The 25,000-nt window shown below is 57.6% G+C and overlaps 1 protein-coding gene across 1 annotated transcript in view; it reads right to left on the reverse strand.

Moving 5' to 3' along the window:
- Window positions 1-10,099: 10,099 nt before the first annotated feature.
- Gabrp (gamma-aminobutyric acid type A receptor subunit pi) overlaps window positions 10,100-25,000 on the reverse strand; it is a 22,069-nt gene continuing 7,168 nt past the window's right edge. The window contains exons 5-10 of the mRNA XM_069999213.1: window positions 23,997-24,214; window positions 23,327-23,409; window positions 15,676-15,813; window positions 13,868-14,020; window positions 12,978-13,165; window positions 10,100-10,763 (exon numbers count right to left, since the gene is read on the reverse strand). Of these exons, the coding sequence (XP_069855314.1) occupies window positions 10,461-10,763; window positions 12,978-13,165; window positions 13,868-14,020; window positions 15,676-15,813; window positions 23,327-23,409; window positions 23,997-24,214 (1,083 nt within the window). The 3' untranslated portion in view covers window positions 10,100-10,460. The remainder of the gene's footprint in view (window positions 10,764-12,977; window positions 13,166-13,867; window positions 14,021-15,675; window positions 15,814-23,326; window positions 23,410-23,996; window positions 24,215-25,000) is intronic.

The raw sequence follows: 25,000 nt of genomic DNA on the forward strand, positions 1-25,000 counted from the left end.
CCGTGGTGCCCAGCAAGGGGTGACGTTTGAAATCAAAGCCATGGCGTGTCTCTACGAGAACACCGTCCCTTCAAGACAAAGAATGGCAATTACCACGCTCTCATCTCTCTGTCTGTCTGTCTGTCTGTCTCTTTCTCTGTCTGTCTGTCTGTCTCTGTCTCTGTCTGTCTGTCTCTGTCTCTGTCTCTGTCTCTGTCTCTGTCTGTCTGTCTGTCTGTCTGTCTGTCTGTCTGTCTGTCTGTCTCTCTCTCTCTCTCTCTCTCTCACCATGACAGCTGAGTCCCAGGCCCCGGAACAGGAGCTGTGGAAAGATAAGGAACAAGGAGTGATGTTCTTGGTGGTGCAGCTGCACTGCGTGTGTGCTCACCAGGAGCTCATCAGGAGCTCAGCCCCCCCCCCCGCTGCCCCCCCGCCACTTTATTTGGACCCTACGCTGTGGCTCCTTGGGCCACGTGCCGCTCCCCAGCATTGACGGAAGAGGGGGAGCTTGTTTAACCCTCAGCACGGGACACCGAACCTGGCTCTGTGTCCGCTCTGACGCTGGCTCTGAGGAGACGGAGCCCCGTCCTGTTTATATAACAAGCTGATAGATAGTGACTTCACAGTTGGATATTTATGAGAGGTTTCATTTCAAATAATATAGCTCTGGCCCGTGGCAATGCTAAGGTGCGGTGCACACCTTATTACTCAGAAGCTAAATCTTTAGGATATTGTGGCCGTGACTGCAGGGTCTGTGTGATCTACCCGGAAGATCTAAAATGTTAATATTCTTTTCAAAGCAATGGAAGTTTTATTATAAAAAGTCTCATTAGGAGGCGATCTGTCCCTGAGACACATAGGCTCTCAGCAGGTCAGGCCGACTTCAGACAACGAAAAGCCGCTTTTCATACTCCCCTGTCACCCTGCGACTTCGCCATATGACAAGGTAATTAAGAAGGAGACAAGGTCTCTTAGGAGGTCAGATGCCAGCACCTGGCCTTGACCTCCAGACCGGACCCAGCTCTGGTGGGGCCCATTCTTCACTGTCCTGGAAGGCTGGCCCTGGCGGTGTGCAGGGTCAGTTCCCTGCGGACGCAGTGCCAAGGCCTTGGCCCCCAGGTAGCCCCACCGGGAGCTGTGTGGTCTCCCCTGGTCCTGCGTCCGTTGGGAGATCTTCAGCCAGAGAAGCGGCTGGATCTGGGAAGACGGAGCCAGTACTCTGGAGACGCCAGTAATGGTGCTGGAGCTCCAGGGGCGGCACCACGTCTCCGGGGACTCCGGGAGTGGTGCTGGAGCTCCAGGGGCGGCACCATGTCCCTGTGTCACTCCCCCTGGAAGAGGAAGGGGACATCGGGGCACCGGCACTCAGGTGCTGGGATTGCCCACACAGGTTGTGACTTTCAATGTGGAAGTTTCCTCCTGTGCTGGACACCCGCCCAGCGGCCTCAGCTCCCCCTCCACCTCCAGCCCAGTGTCTCCGTCCTTCGTCTGTCCCCCGGTGACTCTGTGAAGGTGTGCATGTGGTGTTCCGTGTCCCCCAGAGGCTGGCGTGGGGGGGCTGGGTGTTCAGTGGGGGGTAGGAGGTGAGGTGTCCGAGCCACCGAGCCGGGTGGAGCGGGGCAGGCCCTGGGGTCGGCCGGGGTTGCGCTCTCGGAGGGGCTGAGCCAGCTCTGGGGAGAGAGACTTTCCCAGACGGAGCTGCTCTCCTGCCTCCTGTCCTCTCAAAGGGGCCTTGGCGGGGTCAGTCAGGCCCCGGATGAAGTACACCCGGCTCTCTTAACGCTAGCCTGCTCCCGCTGTGATGTAACAGCAACGGAAGATGGCGAGCAGAGCTGCTTTTTGTCTGAAGGGGCTACCTGCGTTTCCTCTTCATTCAGCCACAAGCAAGAAGCCTGGATTTCCAATCCAGCATTCCCTCGGGCAGAAGACCGGCCCGGAGGCGATCTTCCACTATTTGGGCTATCTTCCGACTATTTTGTTTTAGCAATCCTATTTAACATGCTTTTGTTTTTAATAAGAGTTTGAGAATGGAGCATATGAGGGTTAAAACTTCATTATGTAAAAATAAGGAAGTGTAGGATGTGCAGGTTAATTAGAGCTTCTAGGAACTCTTTGCATTCTTAGCAGCAGTAATTTACTACTTAAAGTGCCAGGAGAAAGCTAACGGGTTTTATTTTGGGCTGTCAGACTAGCTTTCACTGTTTGCTGAGCTTTAAAAACAAAAAGAGCATCTGGTTTGGAAAATGGAAACCCAACCCTGGACAACCCCAGAGCCATTCTTTGTTTTTAAGGCTCTCTTAAATCAAGAGGTGGAGAGCCATCAGGAGCCAACAAAACCCAGTTAAACCAGAAACTGTGAGTTCTGGGTGTTTATTTATTTATTTATTTTACCAAGTATCAGTCTTTTATTTTTATATTGCAACCTCCCATCCAGTTCCAATAAAAAGAGATAACGTTTATTGAGCATGAGACAGTGTGCAAGGGGCTGTGTCAAGGGTATGCGCACTCTGTACCGTTGTGTTAACCAGGTCACAGCGTGGCAAACGCAGAGCCGGGACCGCACACCCCGGGGGCTCAGGGCCGGCGGGACACACAGCTGCCCTCACACACAAGCCGCATGCTTCTCCTCGGCAGCGTGAGGGCCTCCGGCTCTGCCGCTGGGTAGTTCAGTGATGTTTCTGAGGTGGGAAGGGGAGGGGGGTAAACTCATTATTCCTCGCTTTAATTTCCTTCCTGGAATCGGAAACTTCCAACCTCTTGTGACAGTGAGGTGGGCAGTGTGGTGGTGAGGAAGCAGGGGTCCTGAGAACAAACACGCCCACTTTACAAGGCCAGCTCTCTCCTGTACCGCCTGCGGCCGGCCGCGCCACCTCCACAGCCCCAGGGATCACGGCCGGGAGGCAAGGCTGGGAGGTGCCGCTGGTGGTTGGCACCGAGTGCGCCGCCCTGTTCTCTGGCTCTAGTGCATCACGAGCCCCTCCTCTTTTATGACTCCTGTCGTCGAGTCATCTAAAATACCCAGGAAGCCGGGCACCGGTGGCTCACACCTGTCACCCCAGCTACTCGGGAGGCTGAGATCTGAGGATCACCATCTGAAACCAGCCCAGGTGGGAAAGTCCATAAGACTCTTATCTCCAAAAAACTACTTAGAAAAAGCCAGAAGTGGTGCTGTGGCTCACGTGATAGAGCGCTAGCCTTGAGCATAAAGAGGCTCAGGGACAGCACCCAGGCCCTGAGTTCAAGCCCCAGGACCAGCAAAATAAATAAATAAATAAAATATAAGGGAACATGCAAATGAGCAAACATCTGCTTGGCAGTGATTGCTCTTAGCGTTCTCCCCAGAGGACTGCACACAAGCTATTTTACGCCTGTGTTCTACTTGGAAAACATTATAAAAATTTGAACAAACAGTGCACGAGAGCCCAGCGCATGCTGAAGCACGGTGAGCTTTCCTGATGAAGATGGAACCTTCTTGCCCTTTATATCCTCTCTTGGTTGGTAGAGTGAGCAAACAAGATAATTTGAAATACCTTTACCGCCATTTGGAGTGTCAGAACATGCAACTTACCTTTAAATATGCAAACTGTGCGTGTCCAGGGAAGGCATTGTGTGTCCACACAAACCGTCCTCAAGCAGTCTCCCGTGCTGTGCTGACGGGTCCTGCGCCTCTGGCCTTCCTCCTCACCCCGATGGGGGAGTGTCCCAGCCAGAGCTGTGTTCTTGGAGCAGCGGTCCGGGCAAAGCCCGTGGGCCGCTGCCAGTCTTCATGTCTGCCTCTGCAGGGGACTGCACTTGGAAAGGGCGAAAACTCTGGGTCCTTTGGACTAAAAGAATTTTATGTTAAGAGCTGTGAAAGTCCGGCACTTGGCGCTGAGTGGTGACTGTGAACTGGGACTCATAGCAAGGGCCTGCCGAAAAAGAAAAAGAAAAAGGAAAAAGGTCCTTTTGGAGCCGGGCGCCCGTGGCTCACGCCTGTCATCCTAGCTACTCGGGAGGGAGGCTGAGATCTGAGGACTGAGGTTCAAAGCCAGCCTGGACAGGAACGTCTGTGAGACTCTTATCTCCAATAAACCACCAGAAACCAGGAAGTGGTGCTGTGGCTCAAGCGGTAGAGCACTCGCCTTGAGCTGAAGAGCTGAGGGACAGCGCCCAGGCCCAGAGTTCAAGCCCCACGACTGACCCCCCCCAAAAAAAAGCTCTTTTGGAGGAAGAAGAATAGATATATCTGATTTGGTAGTAAAAAGAATAAAAATACGTCTAAAGATGCCTCTGGCTGGAGCTGGGGTTGACCAGTCCCAGCAGAGGAAGAGGCCAAGGCGGCCGTGGAGGTCCAGCCGTGGAGGCCCGTCACAGAGGCTGCTGGGCACCAGTGCGTGTCGGGGACACAGTCTGGCCACACGGGGGTTGGGGGGAGCGCACAGGCTGCTCCTGCCCAGGCTGGGCCGCACCACACAGTCACGGGAGCGATTGCTGGAGAGCGCACGCGATCCAGTCACGGGAGCGATTGCTGGAGAGCGCACGCGATCCAGTCACAGGAGTGATTGCTGGAGAGCGCCCGTGATCCGTGATTGCTGGAGAGCGCATGTGATCCATGATTGCTGGAGAGCGCACGTGATCCACACAGAAGGCTGCAGCAGCGGTCTCCAGGCCTGGCCTGGGAAGCACCTGAGCGGCCCTCTGACTTTCTTCTGCTAACATGTCTCATAAGCCGGTTGAGCTTCCTGAGGTCCACTCTGGGGGTGCGTGCGTGATTACGTATCTAATTAATTAGCACCCATTTGTATGAATTACCATCGCATTTCCAAATGTTTTCATATTTATGACCTCATTTAATCCGCTTTTACAATCTCACAGACCTATGAGCTAAGAAGGGTGAATATTTTTGTTCCACTTGATCTATAGGAAGCCCAGGCAAATGGAGATTAAGCTAATGGCAGAGTGCGGGTCTCCTGACTCTCATTTCCGGGTCCCTCCACTAAATTAAACTGGATTAGTCTTTTGGGATGAGTGTGAAAGGGTATACGACTGGATTCTTTGCGGGGGGAAAAATCCCTGATAAATTATATTAAATTACTACAGGAGTAGATAAAAAGCAGATTTCTATTTCCCATGCTGTGAATTTGCCTTTGAGCCCCACTGTGAAGTGGGCTAGAATGTTCTGGCAATCCACAAGCCCGGAAAAGGTACATCTCATACGCTTCTAAATGGATAATTTCTCCCGGGACTTCTTTACATTCTGAAATTTTACTTTATTATTGCATCCTAAGGTTTGTGGCTCTAAATGCCACCGCACAGGAGTCTAACTTTTATTGGTGATATTTGTGGTTATCACTTTCCTTTGTCATCTCCTTCCACTCCCTTTGTTTCGCTCTGTAGACACGGTTTGATTTATGAATGAGGGCTTTTTGATTCTTTGAGATATATTTTGGAGAATTGGTTCAATAACGTGTTATTGAAAAGCGAAATCCATTGGGGACAGATCTTCCTCTAAAAAGAAATTTCTCATCAAGACCAGCTGTTTATTCATCTGTCACGCCACATTTTTGTATTTTATGTGGACGTATCCACATGCTTTGTTTGTTAAATATGTCCAGTGTGGAGACTTCTGTGGTCTGGAGCTGAAGCGGTCTTATTCCAGCGCCGAGGAGGAGGAGGGCCCGTGGGAGGGAATCCGTGGGATGAGAACGGAGTCTCGCGTGTGGATACTCCTCTTGGGCATGACTCTGAAGGGCTCCACTCCTCCTTCCCTCTTCACCACTGAGCACTGTAGTGAGACTTGGAGTTGTACCCTTGACTTCAAGAGCTGTCTGGGAGCCAGCTTCCCCTCCCGCCACCGCACAGGCCAGACGCTGGTTGTGCGCAGTCTTGGCTTTTTGCTAACTCGGGTGGTTTCTCTGAGTTCGGTTGCGCGCCTCCGGGTGTGATGTCCAGCACAAACACTGGCCTTGATCCTGAAGTCCTCGTTTGTCATTGTCTGTCTTCTTATTCTCTCACAGCCAAGTCAGAAATACACATCTGCCTGTTCTTTCTTGGCACTGACGTGGGAGATTCAACGAGACAGAGGGCGAGTTTGCTTGCAGTCCGCTCTGTTCATTCTGCGTGTTCAATCATCACATCCAGTTGGACTCTTTCCTTCCAGGTGGCACACACAGCGGTGCATGTCCTCAAAGATCATGGAGACAGCGGTGCATGTCCTCAAAGATCATGGAGACACGGGTGCATGTCCTCAAAGAGCAGAGACATCGGTGCATATCTTCAAAGATCCGAGACACCAGGGCATGTCCTCTAACATCACAGAGACACCAGGGCATGTCCTTAAAGATCAGATACACTGGTGCATGTCCTCAAAGATGTTGGAGACACTGGATGAACCTGCAGCTATTCATTTACTTTCTATGTTTTACTACCTTTTTCCGTTTTTTCCCCTAAGGAATTTCTTTTGTCTTAGTTTCTGGAAAGACACATTATAAGTAATAAGACCCATGGCCAGGGCTGGTAGCAGCGAGTCGAAGTCTGGGAACCACAGACCTGAAGAAATCATAGTCTGAAGGTCCGTCTCTGGAGTTGTGCGGGATGCTCTTCAGCACCGTCCTCGCTGTTGGCAGTGCTTTGCCTGACCCCTCGACTTTCTTCAGCCAGAGGCCCCTTCCTGCACACACAGCCGCCCGAGGGTATCTGAAAGGACAGCCCTCTGCTCTGAGCAGGTGACTGGCAAAGTCACAATGGTGTGTTCTCCTGGGAGATTTCCAGATGGAGAATCTGAGAGTTCACGATTGGGCGTGTGCACATTCTACTCCTTCTGAACAATTAGACTTTCACTTGAGCTCATTTATGCCGATTCACTTGTGTTCAGCTCATTGGCTCAGGAGAATGGTGGAACTGTGTGTCCCTGATCCAAACCCTTCTTGATGATCGTTACTACTCAGGCTTGCATTTCAAGGGGCCAAAAGCTCATACCGCAGGTGTTTCCTATGAGTTCAATCCTCTCTCGTTTTTCTCTTGCCACACTGGCATATCCTTATGAGGTGTGGGCCAGTGCTGAACTTATTGTCTTTCAACTCAAATACACCGTGAGCTGACGTACACCTAAATTCTCTGCAAAAAGTATTAAAATAAACCTGTTGAAAATCGCATGTAATAGTATACGTATACGACTGAAAGGCCGGTGAAGCATGGTCATTTTTTCTCTCTGTGACACATGAATTACAGTAATCACGTTCTCTGTATGTGGAAGGTCAGTTGTAGAACTGTGCAGTTTAAGATGCAAAGGATCTGCGGAAGTAGATGCATGATGAGCTGAAGATAATTCATTCAGGGCCAGCAGCTGAGAAGAACGGCTCTGCACCCAAGGGCAGGTCTCAGTCCAGGACGTGGAACTCCCCAACGGCAGGGCTCTCCGTAAGTGCCTTCCGTAGTGATACCAGCCCAGGCTGTGGCCTCCTGTGAACGCAGGCTCCTCCCTGCTGGGCTTGTTTCTCTATTTTATTTGTTGTGAACCTTCTGCACTCACTGGCTACTGAAGCCTTTCTGTATTTACACAACGCCCTAAGTTAAGACCATTGTTGTTCTTAATACCAAAGTGATTTACAAGTATACTTCCATAATTTAGAATATTCTTTTCTTGTATGTGTGCTGGTTCTGGAGCTTGAGCTGAGGGCCTGGGTACTGTCTCTGAGCTTTTTAATTGCTCAAAACTAGTGCTCTACCTCTTGAACCATAGTTTCACTGACAGATTTTTAGTAGTTCATCGGACATAAGAGATCTCACGGGCTTTCCTGCCCAGAAGGGCTTTGAACCACCGGTGTGAGCCGCTGGTGCCCCGCTGTCTTGGGATATTCTCGACCCAACCTCGTTTGATTTGATGAGGTTAGTCGACATTTTTACCCAAGAAATAAATATTTCGAATCAGTGAGTCCTGGGGCTCATGTGGGATAGACTTTGAATATTAAGAGCGTCTTCCCGAGAGCCGACGCTGTAGCCAAGTGCTTAAAGTGCAGAACAGTTCAATATCATATCCATGTCCCTATATCCATCCATCTGCACACCCATAGCGATAAAGAAGTGGTCAAGTGATCAAGAGAGCATAAGGGAGACTGCGACACATTCGAGGGGGTCCGCCTCAGCCGGCCGATTGCTTCTCCACGGGCCAATTGGTGCAGTGGTGTCAAAGGAAAGCACGCTGTGTGTGCAGCTGCTGTTCTGTGGGATGGAGGGCGGCGGCCTCCTGCGTGTGTGCTGTAATGCGCACCTTTCCCGGCTGTGTGTGCAGCGGCTGCTGTTCTGTGGGATGGAGGGCGGCGGCCTCCTGCGTGTGTGCCGTAATACACACCTTTCCCGGTGAGACCGCACACACACTGTTGAGAGAGGGCAGCTAACGTGGTGTGTTTGTTCACAATCACACACGTCTACCACTGTCCTCACCATGTCCGCTCAGAGCAGAGAGGTTATAGTGCTGGGCCTTTGTTACGTTTTTAAGATCACAGGTGTGATGACGGTGGGATCACATCTCCTCCTCTCGGAACCCACCCATTCTCATTAAAAAACATCTAGTTAGCCATCAGGTGATGGAACCCGGAGACACTGAGCTTGAGAAGAGCTGCTCAGGGCACGGGCCGAAGGCTCCAGAAGCAAGGCGTGCGTCAGGGTGGGGTGGGGGGCAGCCACAGTTCCCACGCAAGCCCGTGGCTGAGCCCGTGGCTGAGCCAGACGTGGTGCCGCGCCTTGCGCAGGGCCTGGCCCAGTGTGTCAGGTGACTCGAAGCAGACGCCGTCCCCCCACAGGTCCCGGGCCGCGCCCAGCCGTTCCTCAGCACTCAGGGGTCAGGACGCGCCCACCCCAGCTCACAGGAGCGGAAGGATCCGGAAGGGAGCAGAGCAGGTCCACCGGAGCCAAGTCCCTGCGCCCGGGAGGCACAGCTGCCTGTCAGCAGACAACTCCTCACGGGAGCACGGGGATGGGGACTCCTCCCTCCTCACGGGAGCACGGGGATGGGGAGTCCTCCCTCCCTCCCTCCCTCCCTCCTCACGGGAGCACGGGGATGGGGACTCCTCCCTCCTCACGGGAGCACGAGGATGGGGACTCCTCCCTCCCTCCCTCCTCACGGGAGCACGGGGATGGGGACTCCTCCCTCCCTCCCTCCTCACAGGAGCACGGGGATGGGGACTCCTCCCTCCCTCCCTCCCCCTCACGGGAGCACAGGGATGGGGACTCCTCCCTCCTTCCCTCCCTCCTCACGGGAGCTCGGGGATGGGGACTCCTCCCTCCTTCCCTCCCTCCTCACGGGAGCTCGGGGATGGGGACTCCTCCCTCCTCACGGGAGCACGGGGATGGGGACTCCTCCCTCCCTCCCTCCCTCCTCACGGGAGCTCGGGGATGGGGACTCCTCCCTCCCTCCTCACGGGAGCTTGGGGATGGGAGCCCCTTGGGGAAGGACTCCAGGACTGTCACAGGTATTTTGTATCAGAGGGACAGGAAGGACAGATGGATGCAGGACCCCCTGCCCTTCAGCTCCGCCCACGGCAAGTGGGGGACCCAGGAAGTGACCAGAAGCCGCTTCATAGCCACAGTCTCGTCCGACTCCGGGAATTATGGGAACGCTCGGGGCATTGCACCGGTAAAAACGGATGTGCGCGTCATTCTCAGACCAAAGCGGCTGGACGGGTGTGCGGGAGGACTCTGCTTATGTCTTAGGAACAGGAGATTTATGTTTCCAATCACTGATCCACTGCCTTATATTCGCTTACATTTGCTTTTTCAATGATGTGACTTATTGGAATTTAGGGACCATTCTGTGGTATTAAATAAGACTCATCATTAAAAACTCCTCTTGGCCAGGCGCCGGTGCCTCATGCCTGTCCTAGCTTCTCAGGAGGCTGAGATCTGAGGATCACGGTTCAAAGCCAACCCGGGCTTTGAGACTCTTACACTAACCTAACCCCTCCCCACACTGCCTCAAAAAAACAAAAACAAAAACAAAGGTGGAAGTGTGCCATGGCTCAAGTGGTAGAGCGCTACCCTTGAGCAGAACAGGCTCAGGCCCTGAGGTCAAGCCCCAGGACTGGCAACAAAGAAAAAAAACAACAAATACATGTGTTAGAGCACCGAGCACAAACAAATTGACTTGAGTCACATTTCATTTTAATTAAAAACAAATACTATAAAATGCTGGTCCCTAAATCGGCAACCAGGTATTTCCTAAGCCACCTTCCATAAGAGGCAGAGATTTAGTGAGTGACCCCTGATACCGAGGGGTGACCGCTCCTTCCCCTCCCAGGCTTCTCAGGGGGTAAACACAGACGGGCAGCCGCGGTGAACAGCGCTGGGTGATAGTCCCGGCTGCCCCAGGACTTCCTTCACAGAGTTGAACGAGGTTTCTGTTGCAAAGCCCTGTCATGCTAGGCTTACATCGGCGGCCCTAGAGTAGCCTGGACCTCACGGTACCCTCCCGAACGCCCGTGACAGGTAAAAAGCTGCGCGTCATCTCAAAAATACATGTAGTATGCCCAGTAAAACACATTGGCCAGCATAAAAATCAAAGGGAACAGGAGCTTGGAATATCGATCCACGTTGCTGGGGTTCTGAATTGTGAAGCAATCTGCAATCCTGCCGACTTTCTCCCGGAAGATGACCTTGAACTTGTCGCTGGCTTTCATGGTCAGGTCGCTGTAGTCGATGTTGTCACCAGAAATCTCGATGCTGGCAAAGCTGATCTTCCCCTTGAAGCTGGAGATGGAGCTGTTGATGATGTTGGTGATGTTGACTTCCTCCACCTCCTTCTCCGCCCCCTGCGTCACAGACAGCAAAGTTACCTTGGAAGGTGTGGCACTCACCGCAAAGCCAAGAAGGAAGAAAGGTGGAGAACCCTAGCTACCCAACCATGAGGTTGAATCGAGCACGGGTTTGAGCACCGGCAGGAATGGCTGCTCTCCCATGGCTCCAGGGAGCCCCCATTCTCCAGTGGCCTGGCCAAACGGGAGTGTAATCTAATTGGAAAGGGTGTGGTTGGATATTTTTGGCGGCCCGTGTACTCTCTGGGCGTCGGGTCTGGGATGAGCCAACTGGCCTCTTTAAAGAGTGGCAGGATAATCACGGTGCTCTTTGGCTTGGGTTGTTGGATGGACTGGGGGCTGGAGTTGGCGGAGGTCTGGGCCACCGCAGGCCTTCCCAGGGGCCTCTGCAGATGAAGGGCATTCTGCTCCCGCAGTTCAACTCCTACCCGTTCTCCAAACCCTTTCCCTGATCTAGCAAACGTAGAGTTTCGGGGGAGGTGTATAATCGACCTTCCTTTCCCTTCTGAGAGCCAACGGGGAGTAAAATGAGCAAATTTACACTCTTCTTCGTCTGGCCTACGTGTCCAGTGATCCTGGGACTGAGCTGCTGGCTGCTCTGGTTAGAGTCCCGGGCATTTCCTGACCGTCTTGTCTGCAAGCATAAGCTTCCATACGCCAGTGTCTACGGAGCGTGGCTTCCCAGGACTGCAGGGTTCCACGTGGCCGTAAAGGCTGCGTCAGCCGTGTGAGCCGAGCCCAGGCTGCTGCCGGGGGGGCACGGACGTGGCAGGGTTCCAGGCTACACAGCTACGGCTAAGTCTCAGCGGCCCTTGCTCTGTCTGTGTCTCTGGGTCGGTCACTACCCTTCTTAGTCTTCAGATTCCACAACTAGAAATGGAGCTGGCTCTCACTGGACTGTTACACGCGTCTGAAATGTTATAATGTCGCAGAAGGCCTACTGCGTCTGGCTCACAAACGCACTCAATAACTTATCATCATCGTCATTATTATTAATCAGAGACTGGGCCTCGGCCTTTCACGCTAAATAAAATGACTGCTTCCCTGTGATTCTCCTGATGAGCAGGAAAATTGTGCTAATCAAGAAAATTCTTATGATTTAATGTCTTCCCATCCTTTGTAAATGAGTAGTTATATAATTCAAGCGCACAAAGATGTATCAGAAGAATTAAATAGTAATTAAAATATTAACCTGAAATTTGCAAACCACTGATCACATTTGGTTTGATACTGGAGTTTCCTACCGATGCTGGTTCTTGCAGTCATAACGTTGTATTGCATATGCAACACAGTTACTTTCTGCCAAGGAATTGGATGTGTTGGTATCTCATTGTCTATGGAGAAGAGAAACCTCCCTGCCTCTCTCCTCCTCCTCCTCCTCCTCCTCCTCCTCCTCCTCCTCCTCCTCCTCCTCCTCCTCCTCCTCCTCCTCCTCCACCTCCTCCTCCTCCTCCTCTTCCTCCTCCTCCTCCTCCTCCTCCTTCTCTTCCTCCTCCTCCTCCTCCTCCTCCTCCTCCTCCTTCTCTTCCTCCTCCTCCTCCTCCTCCTCCTTCTCTTCCTCCTCCTCCTCCTCCTTCTCTTCCTCCTCCTCCTCCTCCTCCTGCTCCCCTTCTTCCTCCTCCTCCTCCTCCTCCTCCTCTCCTCCTTCTCCTGCTCCTCCTCCTTCTCCTGCTCCTCCTCCTCCTCCTCCTCCTCCTCCTTCTCTTCCTCCTCCTCCTCCTCCTCCTCCTCCTTCTCTTCCTCCTCCTCCTCCTCCTCCTCCTCCTCCTGCTCCCCTTCTTCCTGCTCCCCTTCTTCCTCTTCCTCCTCCTCCTCCTCCTCCTGCTCCCCTTCTTCCTGCTCCCCTTCTTCCTCCTCCTCCTCCTCTTCCTCCCTTTTGTACCATGGGTTTGAACTCAAGGCCTGGGTACTATCCCGGAGCTTTCCCTTGAGCCACAGCTCCACTTCTGTCTTGTTTGCTGGTTAACTTGGGCGTAAGAGTCTCACAGACTTTTCTGCCAGTCTGACTTTGAACTGTGTTTCTCAGACCTCAGCCACAGGAGCAGCTGGGGTGCCCGGCCTGAGCCGCAGGTACTCAGCTGAGAACCCTTTCTAAAGGGCCCACGGGCCCACGGCGGACACTGGCTCTGGGTCGAGACTCGCGAGCAAGTGAGCCAGCAGGCAAGCGGGCCGGCTCACATCCGTGATGGATCGCAGACAGCAAGCCCTCACCCTGTCTTTGGCTGCCACCTGCTGTAAGGAGCTGTAGTGCGCAATGGCGTACTCCACCAGGGCTCCGAACACGAAGCTGAAGCAGATGCCCAGGTACACGTCGATGGCCTTGATGAAGCAGTTGGTGTTGGGCAGGGACGTGCGGGAGCCGATCATCAGCGTGGTCATGGACAGCACTGTGGTCACCCCTGGGGAAAGAGGGGGCGCGTCGGTGCCGGAGCGGGAGCCGCGAGCCCTCCCCGGGCTGGGCGCCGATCGGGACCCGTGGGTTGGGCACAGAACCCTTCTGGGGACTGATCTGTCTACATGCACGGACAGAGCACGCGGCTCTGCCCTCCTTGTGGGGGTGGTGCCACAGAGCATGATTGACAACTGACCATCCAATCACATTCCCCTCATTTGTCACTGCAAAACAGAAACCTAACTATAAGAAAAAAAATATCAAGCACTTTCCCCAAAGTTGTCTTTCTCTGTCTCGGTCTCCTTCTCTCTCTCTCTCTCTCTGCAGAGGAGTTTCTCAAGAGATCAGTTCTTGAACTGCCCTGTGGATACCGATGAGAACCACGGTGGAGTCGGGGGTGGGGAGTAACTGATCAAACCGGTTCTTAAAATCACCTATTGATCCAGGACATACAGGATATTCTTGGGGGAGGAACACAAAGGCACAAGCCTACCTCTGATCATAGAAAATGATATTGACGGAGATGAACCCCAGGAAGCAAACAAACAAACAAACAGAAAAGCCCACTGGACAGCTTGGAGGCGTGGCTCAGCGATAGAGCACCCGTCCAGCAAGTACAAGGCTCTGAGTTCAAACCTCACTACTGACTGACCAAACACCCCCTTCCCCCCCAAAAAAGAGCCCCCACAAAGACCCAGGAGCTGCTTACCAATGCAGGTTCTTGCGGGAACGGAGTCGAGGGAGATCCAGAAGGAGACCCAGGACAGCACCACCAGGAAAGTGGAGGGGACATAGGTCTCCAGGATGAAGTACAACACGTTTCTCCGCAGTTCAAACTGCAAGACCAGCCGCGTGTAATTTCCTGACGGGAGAGGAGAGACACAGAGTTGCATCTGATGTGCACGAGCTGGCGGGGCTTGGGGGGGGGAGGTGGGTGAGCGCATCCGTTCCGTCTACGGCTGCTACCCAAGCCCAGGGACCCAGGCGCTGTCTGTATGGTTTCACCCATGCCCTGGTGGCATGGAGTGGGATTTATGGTGGGACTGTTGTAAAAGGACAGTAACATTACTGGGAAAATGCACAATATATCACATAAGAATGTGTACTTTCGGAGCCTATGGGACCCTAGAGATCATTTATTATTTCGCTTCCTGGTGGAGGGCTGAAGACACCGAGAGTTGTGGTGACAGTAAAGTCCCACAGTGGATGCTGGACAAACAGATCTTTTGCTCTGTGGTCCCAATACATGCTACTTGTCTACACGGTCTGTATCACCCCTTGGTTTGGAAAGCCAATCTTTAAGCAAAGAGCAAAACAACACCATTTGGCTGCATGGTGGCCTAGTTTTATATCTAAGGTGGGGATGTGATTCCTAGACTTTCATGGAGAAAACTAAAGCCTTTCTTTCCCTCATGAATCCAAATTAAGAATTCAGATTGGAAATGATGATGGCACAAGCCTAAACTAAAGACTTGTCTGCTCCTCCTTAAATAGAGTACATTCACGCACCCGTTCTAACAGTAATGCCAACAGAACGAGAGAAACTGCTTCCCGTTCCATTCTCTTCCCTCGGCACCAACCCGCCGTGCATGCGTTTCCCCGCGTTTCCCCGCGTTTCCGTGCGGGCTCAGCTCCGACACGTGGTGATTTGGTAGGATGGAAACATGGTGACCGGGAAGGAAGTGCGGCTGCTGCTGGGTGCGTCTGCCCCACGTGGAGCCCGCGCCACGTTCCCCCCCCAAAGCGAGCGACCGCCGGGGAGGGCTGCCGTGCCCGTGGTCCCTGCCCCCCCCGCTCTACGTTATTTGTGCTCTGTTTCCTTCCTCAGCAGCAAAGAGCAAGCCCTCCCCCCACGAGGCACCAGCCCTCCCCCCACGAGGCACCAGCCCCCCCCCCCCACGGGGCACCAGCCCTCCCCTCCCCCCACGGGGCACCAGCCCTCCCCCCACGAGGCACCAGCCCCCCCCCACGGGGCACCAGCCCTCCCCCCACGAGGCACCAACCCCCCCCCACGGGGCACCAGCCCTCCCCTCCCCCCCACGAGGCACCAGCCCCCCCCACGAGGCACCAGCCCTCCCCCCACGAGGCACCAGCCCCCCCCCACGAGGCACCAGCCCCCCCCCACGGGGCACCAGCCCTCCCCCCACGAGGCACCAGCCCTCCCCCCACGGGGCACCAGCCCTCCCCTCCCCCCCACGAGGCACCAGCCCTCCCCCACGGGGCACCAGCCCTCCCCCACGAGGCACCAGCCCCCCCCCACGGGGCACCAGCCCTCCCCCACGAGGCACCAGCCCTCCCCCCCACGGGGCACCAGCCCTCCCCCACGGGGCACCAGCCCTCCCCCACGGGGCACCAGCCCTCCCCCCACGAGGCACCAGCCCCCCCCCACGGGGCACCAGCCCTCCCCCCACAGCACCTCCCCCCCCACAGGCGTGGAACTCCCGTGGCCGCGAGGAAAGCCGGCCCCCTGCAGTCTCCCCTCGGCGCCCCTCGGGACCGACCGCGTGCGGGAGTTACCTGTCTCCTGCTGGGACGTGGTGACGGCGGTGAAGTAGCGCTGCACGGTGTACTGGGCCAGCCGCAGGTTCTCCAGGCCGCGCACCGAGTCGTTGCCCCGGAGCCAGGCGAACGCCACGTCGCTCCCGTCATAGCCCCCTGAGAGAGGCGGGCGGTCAGACGTGGGCGTGGGCATGGGTGTGGGTGTGGGGTGTGGGTGTGGGTGTGGGGTGTGGGGTGTGGGTGTAGGGTGTGGGGTGTGGGTGTGGGTGTAGGGTGTGGGGTGTGGGTGTGGGTGTGGGTGTGGGGTGTGGGTGTGGGGTGTGGGGTGTGGGGCATGGGGTGTGGGTGTGGGGCGTGGGGCGTGGGGTGTGGGTGTGGGTCAGACGTGGGTATGGGTGTGGGTGTGGGGCGTGGGGCGTGGGGTGTGGGGCGTGGGGTGTGGGTGTGGGTGTGGGTGTGGGGCGTGGGGTGTGGGTGTGGGGTGTGGGTGTGGGTGTGGGTGTGGGGTGTGGGGTATGGGTGTGGGTGTGGGTGTGGGTGTGGGGTGTGGGTGTGGGGTGTGGGGTGTGAGTGTGGGGTGTGGGTGTGGGGTGTGGGTGTGGGTGTGGGGCGTGGGGTGTGGGTGTGGGGTGTGGGTGTGGGTGTGGGTGTGGGGTGTGGGGTATGGGTGTGGGTGTGGGTGTGGGTGTGGGGTGTGGGTGTGGGGTGTGGGGTGTGAGTGTGGGGTGTGGGTGTGGGGTGTGGGTGTGGGTGTGGGGTGTGGGGTGTGAGTGTGGGGTGTGGGGTATGGGTGTGGGTGTGGGTGTGGGTGTGGGGTGTGGGTGTGGGTGTGGGGTGTGGGGTGTGAGTGTGGGGTGTGGGGTGTGGGTGTGGGTGTGGGGTGTGGGGTGTGAGTGTGGGGTGTGGGGTGTGGGTGTGGGTGTGGGGTGTGGGGTGTGGGTGTGGGGTGTGGGTGTGGGGTGTGGGTGTGGGTGTGGGGTGTGGGGTGTGAGTGTGGGGTGTGGGGTGTGGGTGTGGGTGTGGGTGTGGGGTGTGGGGTGTGGGTGTGGGGTGTGGGTGTGGGTGTGGGGTGTGGGGTGTGAGTGTGGGGTGTGGGGTGTGGGTGTGGGGTGTGGGGTGTGGGTGTGGGGTGTGGGGTGTGGGGTGTGGGTGTGGGGTGTGGGGTGTGGGGTGTGGGTGTGGGGTATGGGGTGTGGGGTGTGGGTGTGGGGTATGGGGTGTGGGGTGTGGGGTGTGGGTGTGTGGGGTGTGGGTGTGGGGTATGGGGTGTGGGGTGTGGGTGTGGGGTATGGGGTGTGGGGTGTGGGGTGGGGTCAGACGTGGGTGTGGGGTGTGGGGTGTGGGGTGTGGGGTGTGGGTGTGGGGTGTGGGGTGTGGGGTGTGGGGTGTGGGGTGTGGGTGTGGGGTGTGGGGTGTGGGGTGTGGGGTGTGGGGTGTGGGTGTGGGTGTGGGGTGTGGGGTGTGGGGTGTGGGGTGTGGGGTGTGGGGTGTGGGGCAGAGCGTGGGGCGCAGAGTGAGACGTCCCAGTGGCGTGGCAGTGTGGGGACACTGCGTGCTCCCCCTGACGGTGAAGCTCAAGGTCGCACAGGTCAAGCCCTGCGTGCTTGGCAGGGTTCCGAGGGGGGATCGTGTTACCTGCAGAGCTTTCCCTCCCCGGGAGCTGGCCCTGGGTCAGGCCTGGCGGACACGCCTCCCTGGCTCTACCTGGAGCTTAGGAGCCCCGAGCCGTGGACAGGCCGAGGCCCGCACACCAGCCTCACACACCGGCCCCACACACCGGCCCCGCACACCAGCTTCACACACCGGCCCCGCACACCGGCCTCCGCACACCAGCCTCACACACCGGCCCCGCACACCAGCCTCTGCACACCAGCCTCACACACCGGCCCCACACACCGGCCTCCGCACACCAGCCTCACACACCGGCCCCGCACACCGGCCTCTCGCACACTGGCCTCCGCACACCAGCTTCACACACCGGCCCTGCACACCGGCCTCCGCACACCAGCCTCACACACCGGCCCCGCACACCAGCCTCACACACCGGCCCCGCACACCGGCCCCCGCACACCGGCCCCGCACACCAGCCTCACACACAGGCCCCGCACACCGGCCCCGCACACCGGCCCCGCACACCAGCCTCGCACACCGGCCCCGCACACCGGCCTCCGCACACCAGCCTCACACACCGGCCCTGCACACCAGCCTCACACACTGGCCCCGCACACTGGCCCCGCACACCGGCCTCCGCACACCGGCCTCCGCACACCGGCCCCGCACACTGGCCCTGCACACCAGCCTCACACACCGGCCCCGCACACCGGCCTCACACACCGGCCTCACACACCGGCCCCGCACACCGGCCCCGCACACCAGCCTCACACACCGGCCCTGCACACCAGCCTCACACACCGGCCCCGCACACCGGCCCCGCACACCGGCCTCACATACCGGCCCTGCACACCAGCCTCACACACTGGCCCCGCACACCGGCCTCGCACACCGGCCCCGCACACCGGCCTGCCTTCTTGGTGGGCTAGGCACGGCACTGCTCCCAGGGAAGTCGGATGTGGTCCGTTCACACTGCACACGGGCACACACGGGACACCCCGCCCACGGTCCTCAGACCTCACGCGTGACACTGCCCGCACGGCCCGGTGGCCCCAGGTCCGCCCACCGGTGGCCACAGCGGCCGTTCACCAGACATGTACCTCACGCTGCTCCTCACCTCTCCCCAGCTCCCACAAAACTAGGCATGTCTATTTCCTGAGATGAACCTTGAGATGGAGCTTAGGGCCAGCGCGTGCGTGCATGCGTGTGTGCGCGCGCACGCACACGTGTGTGTGATGCAATAGATGTACCTCAGAACTGAGGGATGCACCGTGTGTTTTGCCCTCTCTCTACAGGAGACCTCAGAGGCTGAGGAGCGACACAGCTTTCTCAGGATGCAAGGCAAGAAACAAAGCCAGCACCGCACCTCAGGAAACTCCCACCCAGAGCCGGGTGACCTGGATAATGGGTGCCGTGTCTATCATTTAGCAAGCAATTACTGTCTGAGTGCTGTGCCGCATTACCGTCTCAATTAATCCTCAAAATATCCTTGGAGGAGCCCCGTGAATAGCGAATAAGCACATGGAAACAACCCCACATCGTTCATCATTAGGAAAGTGCAAATCGAAGCCACCAGAAGTCGCTACCCGACCCTCATCAGAACAGCTAGCAAGAACACACAGCAAGCCGGGGAGGCGCAGAGACGCGGAGGTTCAGGCGGGGGCTGAGCAAAGCACTTCAGCAGCTCCCTAACCTAAATCCACCGCCTCACCAGAACCCTGCTCCTGGGATCTGCCACGAGAACAACATCCTATTCACACAAAGAGGGAGGCAAACGTTCACAGAGACTCACACCTGTAATCCTAGGGAATCAACAGCTGAGATCTGACTACAGCAGCCGACGCCAGCCCCGCCGGCACGTCCCTGAGACCCTCATCTCCACTCAGCCAGCAACGTCTGCCAGTGGAGCTGTGGCTCAAGTGGCAGGGAGCTGATCAAAGCAAAGGCCTTGAGTTCAAGCCCAGGACAAGCACAGTGAAATGTTCACAGTAGCATCATGCAAGCAAATGGCTGCAAGAGGAGATTGCAAACAGGTATGGGGGGGAAGCTGTAGGGAGCCTTGTGGTGGATGGTTGCACAACTGGACAAGGTTGCCGAGAGCTCGGGTGGTATGCTTCAGATGAACATGTGGATCACGCCTCCGTAAACACGTCACCACCCAAGACCGTGAGCTAGATCCGGTCACCACGCCAGACCGTGAGCTAGATCCGGTCACCACCCAAGACCATGAGCTAGATCCGGTCACCACCCAAGACCGTGAGCTAGATCCGGTCACCACGCCAGACCATGAGCTAGATCCAGTCACCACGCCAGACCGTGAGCTAGATCCGGTTACCACGCCAGACCGTGAGCTAGATCCGGTCACCACGCCAGACTGTGAGCTAGATCCGGTTCCTTTTCCTGCTTCACTGGGAAACGGAGGCCGGAGCGCGAGGTGGAGGCCGAGTCTGAAACGCACGCCGGCTTCATTGTCCGAAGACCCCGCGGGGACCACCTGGCGGGGCCGCGCTGATGTTGGCATACGCGTTCGGGAGCCGGCGTGTGGGGTCACCTCTCTCTTCCGTAACGCCCGGGCTCCTGGGGGGTCTTTCAGGGAAAAATCATCTCTTTGAAGGCTGGCATGTAGAAAAATCCCTTAACGGGGGTTCCCTTCCAACAGCCGCTGAGCCCCCCGGCGGCCTCCTCGCCAGGGAAGCTGGGCAGAGTCTCTCTCCTGGGGTGAGGGGTGAGCTCCTCACTCTCCAGGGTAGCATCCGCTCCTTCCAGCGGGATTCCCCCCATCTTTGATCACCTCAAGTGTTATTCTGCCACGAAACAGCTGCGTTGCTTCAAGATGGGTCTGCGTGCATTGAGTCAGGCCATTAGTCTGTCTGAGTCTTTAATGGCTTCTTGCCCCCTACGGCTGTGCTTGCTTGATGCTGTCCGTGCCCGAGGGCGGGGTGCGCCAGGTCCCCTGGGCCAGACCCGAGGTCTGCCCACACAGCCCTCATAAACCGTGTCTGCGAATTGATTGTCCTATACTCAATGGGTGCCCGGGTTTGCTGGCTATTTCAGAGCGGTTTAGGGAGCATGGGAGAGCTCACTGCGGGCTTAGCCAGGTTCTCCGCATCAGCGAGCCCCGGATCACCACGCAGGAGCCCCGGATCACCACGCAGGAGCCCCGGATCACCACGCAGGAGCCCCGGATCACCACGCAGGAGCCCCGATCACCACGCAGGTGCCCCGATCACCACGCAGGAGCCCCGATCACCACGCAGGTGCCCCGGATCACCACGCAGGAGCCCCGGATCACCACGCAGGAGCCCCGGATCACCACGCAGGTGCCCCGATCACCACGCAGGAGCCCTGGATCACCACGCAGGAGCCCCGGATCACCACGCAGGAGCCCTGGATCACCACGCAGGAGCCCCGGATCACCACGCAGGTGCCCCGATCACCACGCAGGAGCCCTGGATCACCACGCAGGAGCCCCGATCACCACGCAGGAGCCCCGATCACCACGCAGGAGCCCCGGATCACCACGCAGGAGCCCCGGATCACCACACAGGTACCTCAGATCACCACGCAGGAGCCCCGGATCACCACGCAGGTGCCCCAGATCACCACGCAGGCGCACTGGCATGCTCATTTCACACTTGACTGAGATCAGCTGACGGCGCTGGGTTTGAACTCAGACTCGTGAGGCCGGCTCTCTTACCCTTGAAGCACACCTTCCGTCCTTTTATGCACGGGTTACTGTTCAGATAGGGTCCTGTTTCCTCCCCAGGCCTGTGGCTGGGCCACAATACACAATAATCCTAATCTTTTTTCTATCATAGTTGAGATGACAGGGGCACACCACTGTGTCCAGCTATCAACTGAGAAAGCCTCTCAGGAGTTTTGTTTCGTTTCGTTTTGTTTTTTAACCGGGACTGGCCATGAACCATGATCCTCCCAATATCGGCCTTGCAGACGTGAGCCACCGGCTTCTTTCTTAGCGTCAGGTATTTTCTTACATATTGGTAGTGTGTGTGTGTGTGTGCGTGTGTGCGTGTGTGTGTGTGTGTGTGTGCGTGTGTGTGCGTGTGTGTGTGTGCGTGTGTGTGTGTGTGTGTGTGTGCATGTGTGTGCGTGTGTGTGTGTGGTTGAGGGTCTGACACAGACTAGGGCCTGGCACATGGTAGATAAGGCCCCACCACTGGGTGGCGCCCTTGCTCTCCGCTGCCCTCTCTGACCTTTGTTCTTGCTCGCTCGTGTGTGTAGCAGATTCTGTGTCCTACTCTTTGTCCCTGAGTCAGTTTCGATCTCGTCTCCCCGGGGACAGGGAGCCTGGCACCCAGGTTCCCGTGGTACGCCTGCCTGCTCTGCCGTGCGGCCGGCCCTGTGCCTGGGGTCGGTGTTAGAATCCTCGGAGGTCGGAGCATCCTTTCTGTCTGCCACCCTGGGCCTTGCTCGGTGGTTTGCTGCCTGAGTGGGGCCGTCGGCCGGCCCCCACCCCGCCGTGCAGGCTGGCCGGGCCTCCCAGGGAAAGTGTGGAACTGAAACGTGAGGACGAGCCAAAACGTCCTCAGGACACAGGCAAGGAAAGCTGGCCGTGGCCCTGAGTGGCTCGCGGAGACGTTTGGGGAACCGATGACCACACCATTGCCCCGTGTAACTCCTGTGGGCCGGGGTGAGCGCCCGTGGGGCCTCAGTTTGGGGAGATAAGGATGCTAAACAGGCACCAGAGACGCTGCCGAGGAGTTGTGAAAAGCTTCTCCCCGTCCCCACATTGCTATTTAAACATCACTTTACGGCCTGCTCGGGGAAAACGCAGAACTCTGACTACGCGTGAGCCGCTGGAACGAGGTTTTGGGGCGCCTCTGGCTGGGTTAGGGGCCCTCAAACCCCAACTCCGCCCCAGCGTGGCTCGACCAACCTCTGTCTAACCGCGGAGGGGCGACGGGACTTATTCACTGGGATTCTGGAGGGTGTCTAGCAGGGCCTGGCACATGGGCACCGTGGCCTTTGCCAGAGAAGAGCTTCTCTGTTCTTGTTGTTGATATGGGGTGGGGGGGCTGTTTGGGCAGAGACAGCAGAGCCATGCAAGTCGGGCTCATCTCGCTCTGCATTTCCTGCCTGAGGTCCCCCCCCCGCCCCCATCCTCAAGGGGCATATGGGGTTTTCTAGCAACCGCGGTGATTTTTGCGCTAGAAAAGCATTGAGGCTTTATGGAATTCAAGGCGTAGCTCTGGGTGGTTGGCAAAGAGCTACAGCCAGGTCTGGCGGCCAGGTGGGGACCAGGGCCGCCATCATTCCTGGAGGTGTCGTGGCGGACAGGACTGGCGCTCTGAGGGTGAGCAGCCGAAGGCGGCATGCGCAAGGGCTGCACGGCTAAGCAGCAGACATCTGCTGCCACCGAGACGGCGTCTACCACACGGGGCTCCAGGACTACATGTCTACGAGAGCCTGGGAGAAGGAGCTACTTCTGGGATTTCAGAGACTGGCCTTTTGGAGGCCCGGAAGCCCCACAGGGAAGGGGAATGGTGTGTTTTCTGGGCTGCGCAATCTGTCGCAGGAGCTGAGCTTTGCGGTTCGGGGAGATGGCCGCCGTGGACATGTGAGCGAGCGCGCACCGCTGTGCGCCAGGCCACATCACTGGTCCAACGGCGAAAGGCCGGGGTGATGGGGCGGCCCGCGGGGCGAGGGGGCGGCCCGCGGGGCGACGGGGCGGCTCGTGGGGCGACGGGGCGGCTCACGGGGCGAGGGGGCGGCTCGTGGGCGATGGGGTGGCTCGTGGGTGACGGGGCAGCTCGTGGTGACGGGGCGGCTCGTGGGGTAGGGTGTGGAGCCTCTTCGGAGCCTTGCCTCCCCTGGGCTGTCTGCTAGACAGCGCGACCACACACATGGTCCTTCCCCAGGGCACCTGTTAGCCAGCTTTTCTCTAAGAACCCCAGGCAACCTCAGGAGTGCTGTGGGGTTGGGGGCGCTTACTTCAGCCCAGTGCAGCCTCCTGCCTCCGCACTGCGTCCCCGTGTGAGCGCTCTAACTATTTCACGTTCGACAGAGCCGAGCCCGCCGGGCTGCGGTGTGTACTCACAACTCTCCAGCTGCAGCTTGCAGGTCTGTGTGTCCATGGGGTATTTGGACAGGTCCATGTTACAGGTAACAGTGGTTGTGATTCTAAGAGAAGAAAGACTGAGCATCAGCCGAGGGGTCTGGGGTCACAGGCGTGCTGGGACAGAGATGGACTCCAGTCCTGACCATCCAGACTCCCGAGCCAAGCTGCTGGCCGTCCCAGCCCTTCAGGATCGCACACGGACCGGACAACACGCTGCAATTCAGGCGGCCGCACAGGCACGCACGCAGACACGCACGCACACGTATGAACAGTATGCACACGTGCACATGTGGGCTGTGGGATCACGGGGGACTGGAACACGAGCACGGTGGGGGCCGGGAGAGGCCCGTGAAGGAGAGCTGAGCTGTGGGTCTCTGGGAGGGTGGAGAGCTAGAAACTTCCACGATGGCCGGATAACATGTGGCTTGTGGTTGGGAGTACACACTGGTCACGTTCACGTTGGGCTCGGGTCCCCAGGCCTCTGAGGGGTGGGGCACACCCATCCTGGCCCGGCAGGGCCCTGCGGGGAGCGTCCGCCTCAGGGTGTGGGGGGTGGAGGGTTACCGGCAGCCGCTCACGCGAGCGCACACAGTGACCACTCACGCGCCAGTGGAGCGCACACAGAGCTGCGGAGACAGGGGCCACTCACCTGAGCGCATACAGGACCGTGCCGTTGGAGAAGAGGCGGACGAGCCTGTTCCCCACGGTGACCTCGTGCAGGAAGGACTTCTTGGACTCCACAATGTACGTGTCGGGCACCCAGAGGAACTCCACCAGGCGGGCGTCCAGAGTGAAGCTCTTGTTGCCTTCAAATACCAGCCGTGGGTCTGTCCAGCGCTGGCGGAGGTAGATGGTGGCCGTGTAGTCCTGAGGAGGCCGAGGACCGGCGCGGGGGCGAGGGAGGGAAAGGCCAGAATCGGAAGGGAAGGGGTCACATTCCGCCCAGGAGAACAGACGCAGTGGCTGTTCCCCCAGACAACCCCGGTGCCGACGGAGCGGACAGGCCCTTCGGCCGTGGGGTGTAGGCTCACAGGGCAGACACGAGGAAGGTCTTCCTACCGGTGCCGATCGCCGGCCTCCACGATTCCCCGGCGTGCACAGCAGGCCTTTCCAGAAGACTGCCTTTAGTGTGGCCTAGTGCGTGTGTGTGTGTGTGTGTGTGTGTGTGAGTGGTGTGTGTGCATGTGCGCACGCGTGTGCATGTGTGTACATGTGTACATGCACACATGTTTGTACGCATGTGTGCGTGTGTGCGTGTGTGTGTGCATGCGTGTGGTGTGTGCTGTGTGTGTGCGCGTGTGTAGGTGGGTGCACGTGTGTATGTGTGTACTCATGTGTGGTGTGTGTGGTGTGTGTGTGTGTGTGCGTGTGCGTGTTCTCTAAGGAATGTGACTAGATTGAGTAACTCTCATTGGCCCGTCCCCTCCCCGATGGACGACTCTCATTGGCTCATCTCCCTCCCTGATGGAAGGCTCTCATTGGCCCGTCCCCTCCCCGATGGACGGCTCTCATTGGCTCATCTCCCTCCCTGATGGAAGGCTCTCATTGGCCCATCCCCTCCCCGACGGACGGCTCTCATTGGCCCGTCCCCTCCCCGACGGACGGCTCTCATTGGCTCATCTCCCTCCCCGACAGACAGCTCTCATTGGCTCA

Source organism: Dipodomys merriami, unplaced genomic scaffold (genome assembly GCF_024711535.1).
Source record: "Dipodomys merriami isolate MVZ:Mamm:240054 unplaced genomic scaffold, mDipMer1.0.p SCAF_533, whole genome shotgun sequence".
In the NCBI taxonomy this organism is placed as follows: domain Eukaryota; kingdom Metazoa; phylum Chordata; class Mammalia; order Rodentia; family Heteromyidae; genus Dipodomys; species Dipodomys merriami.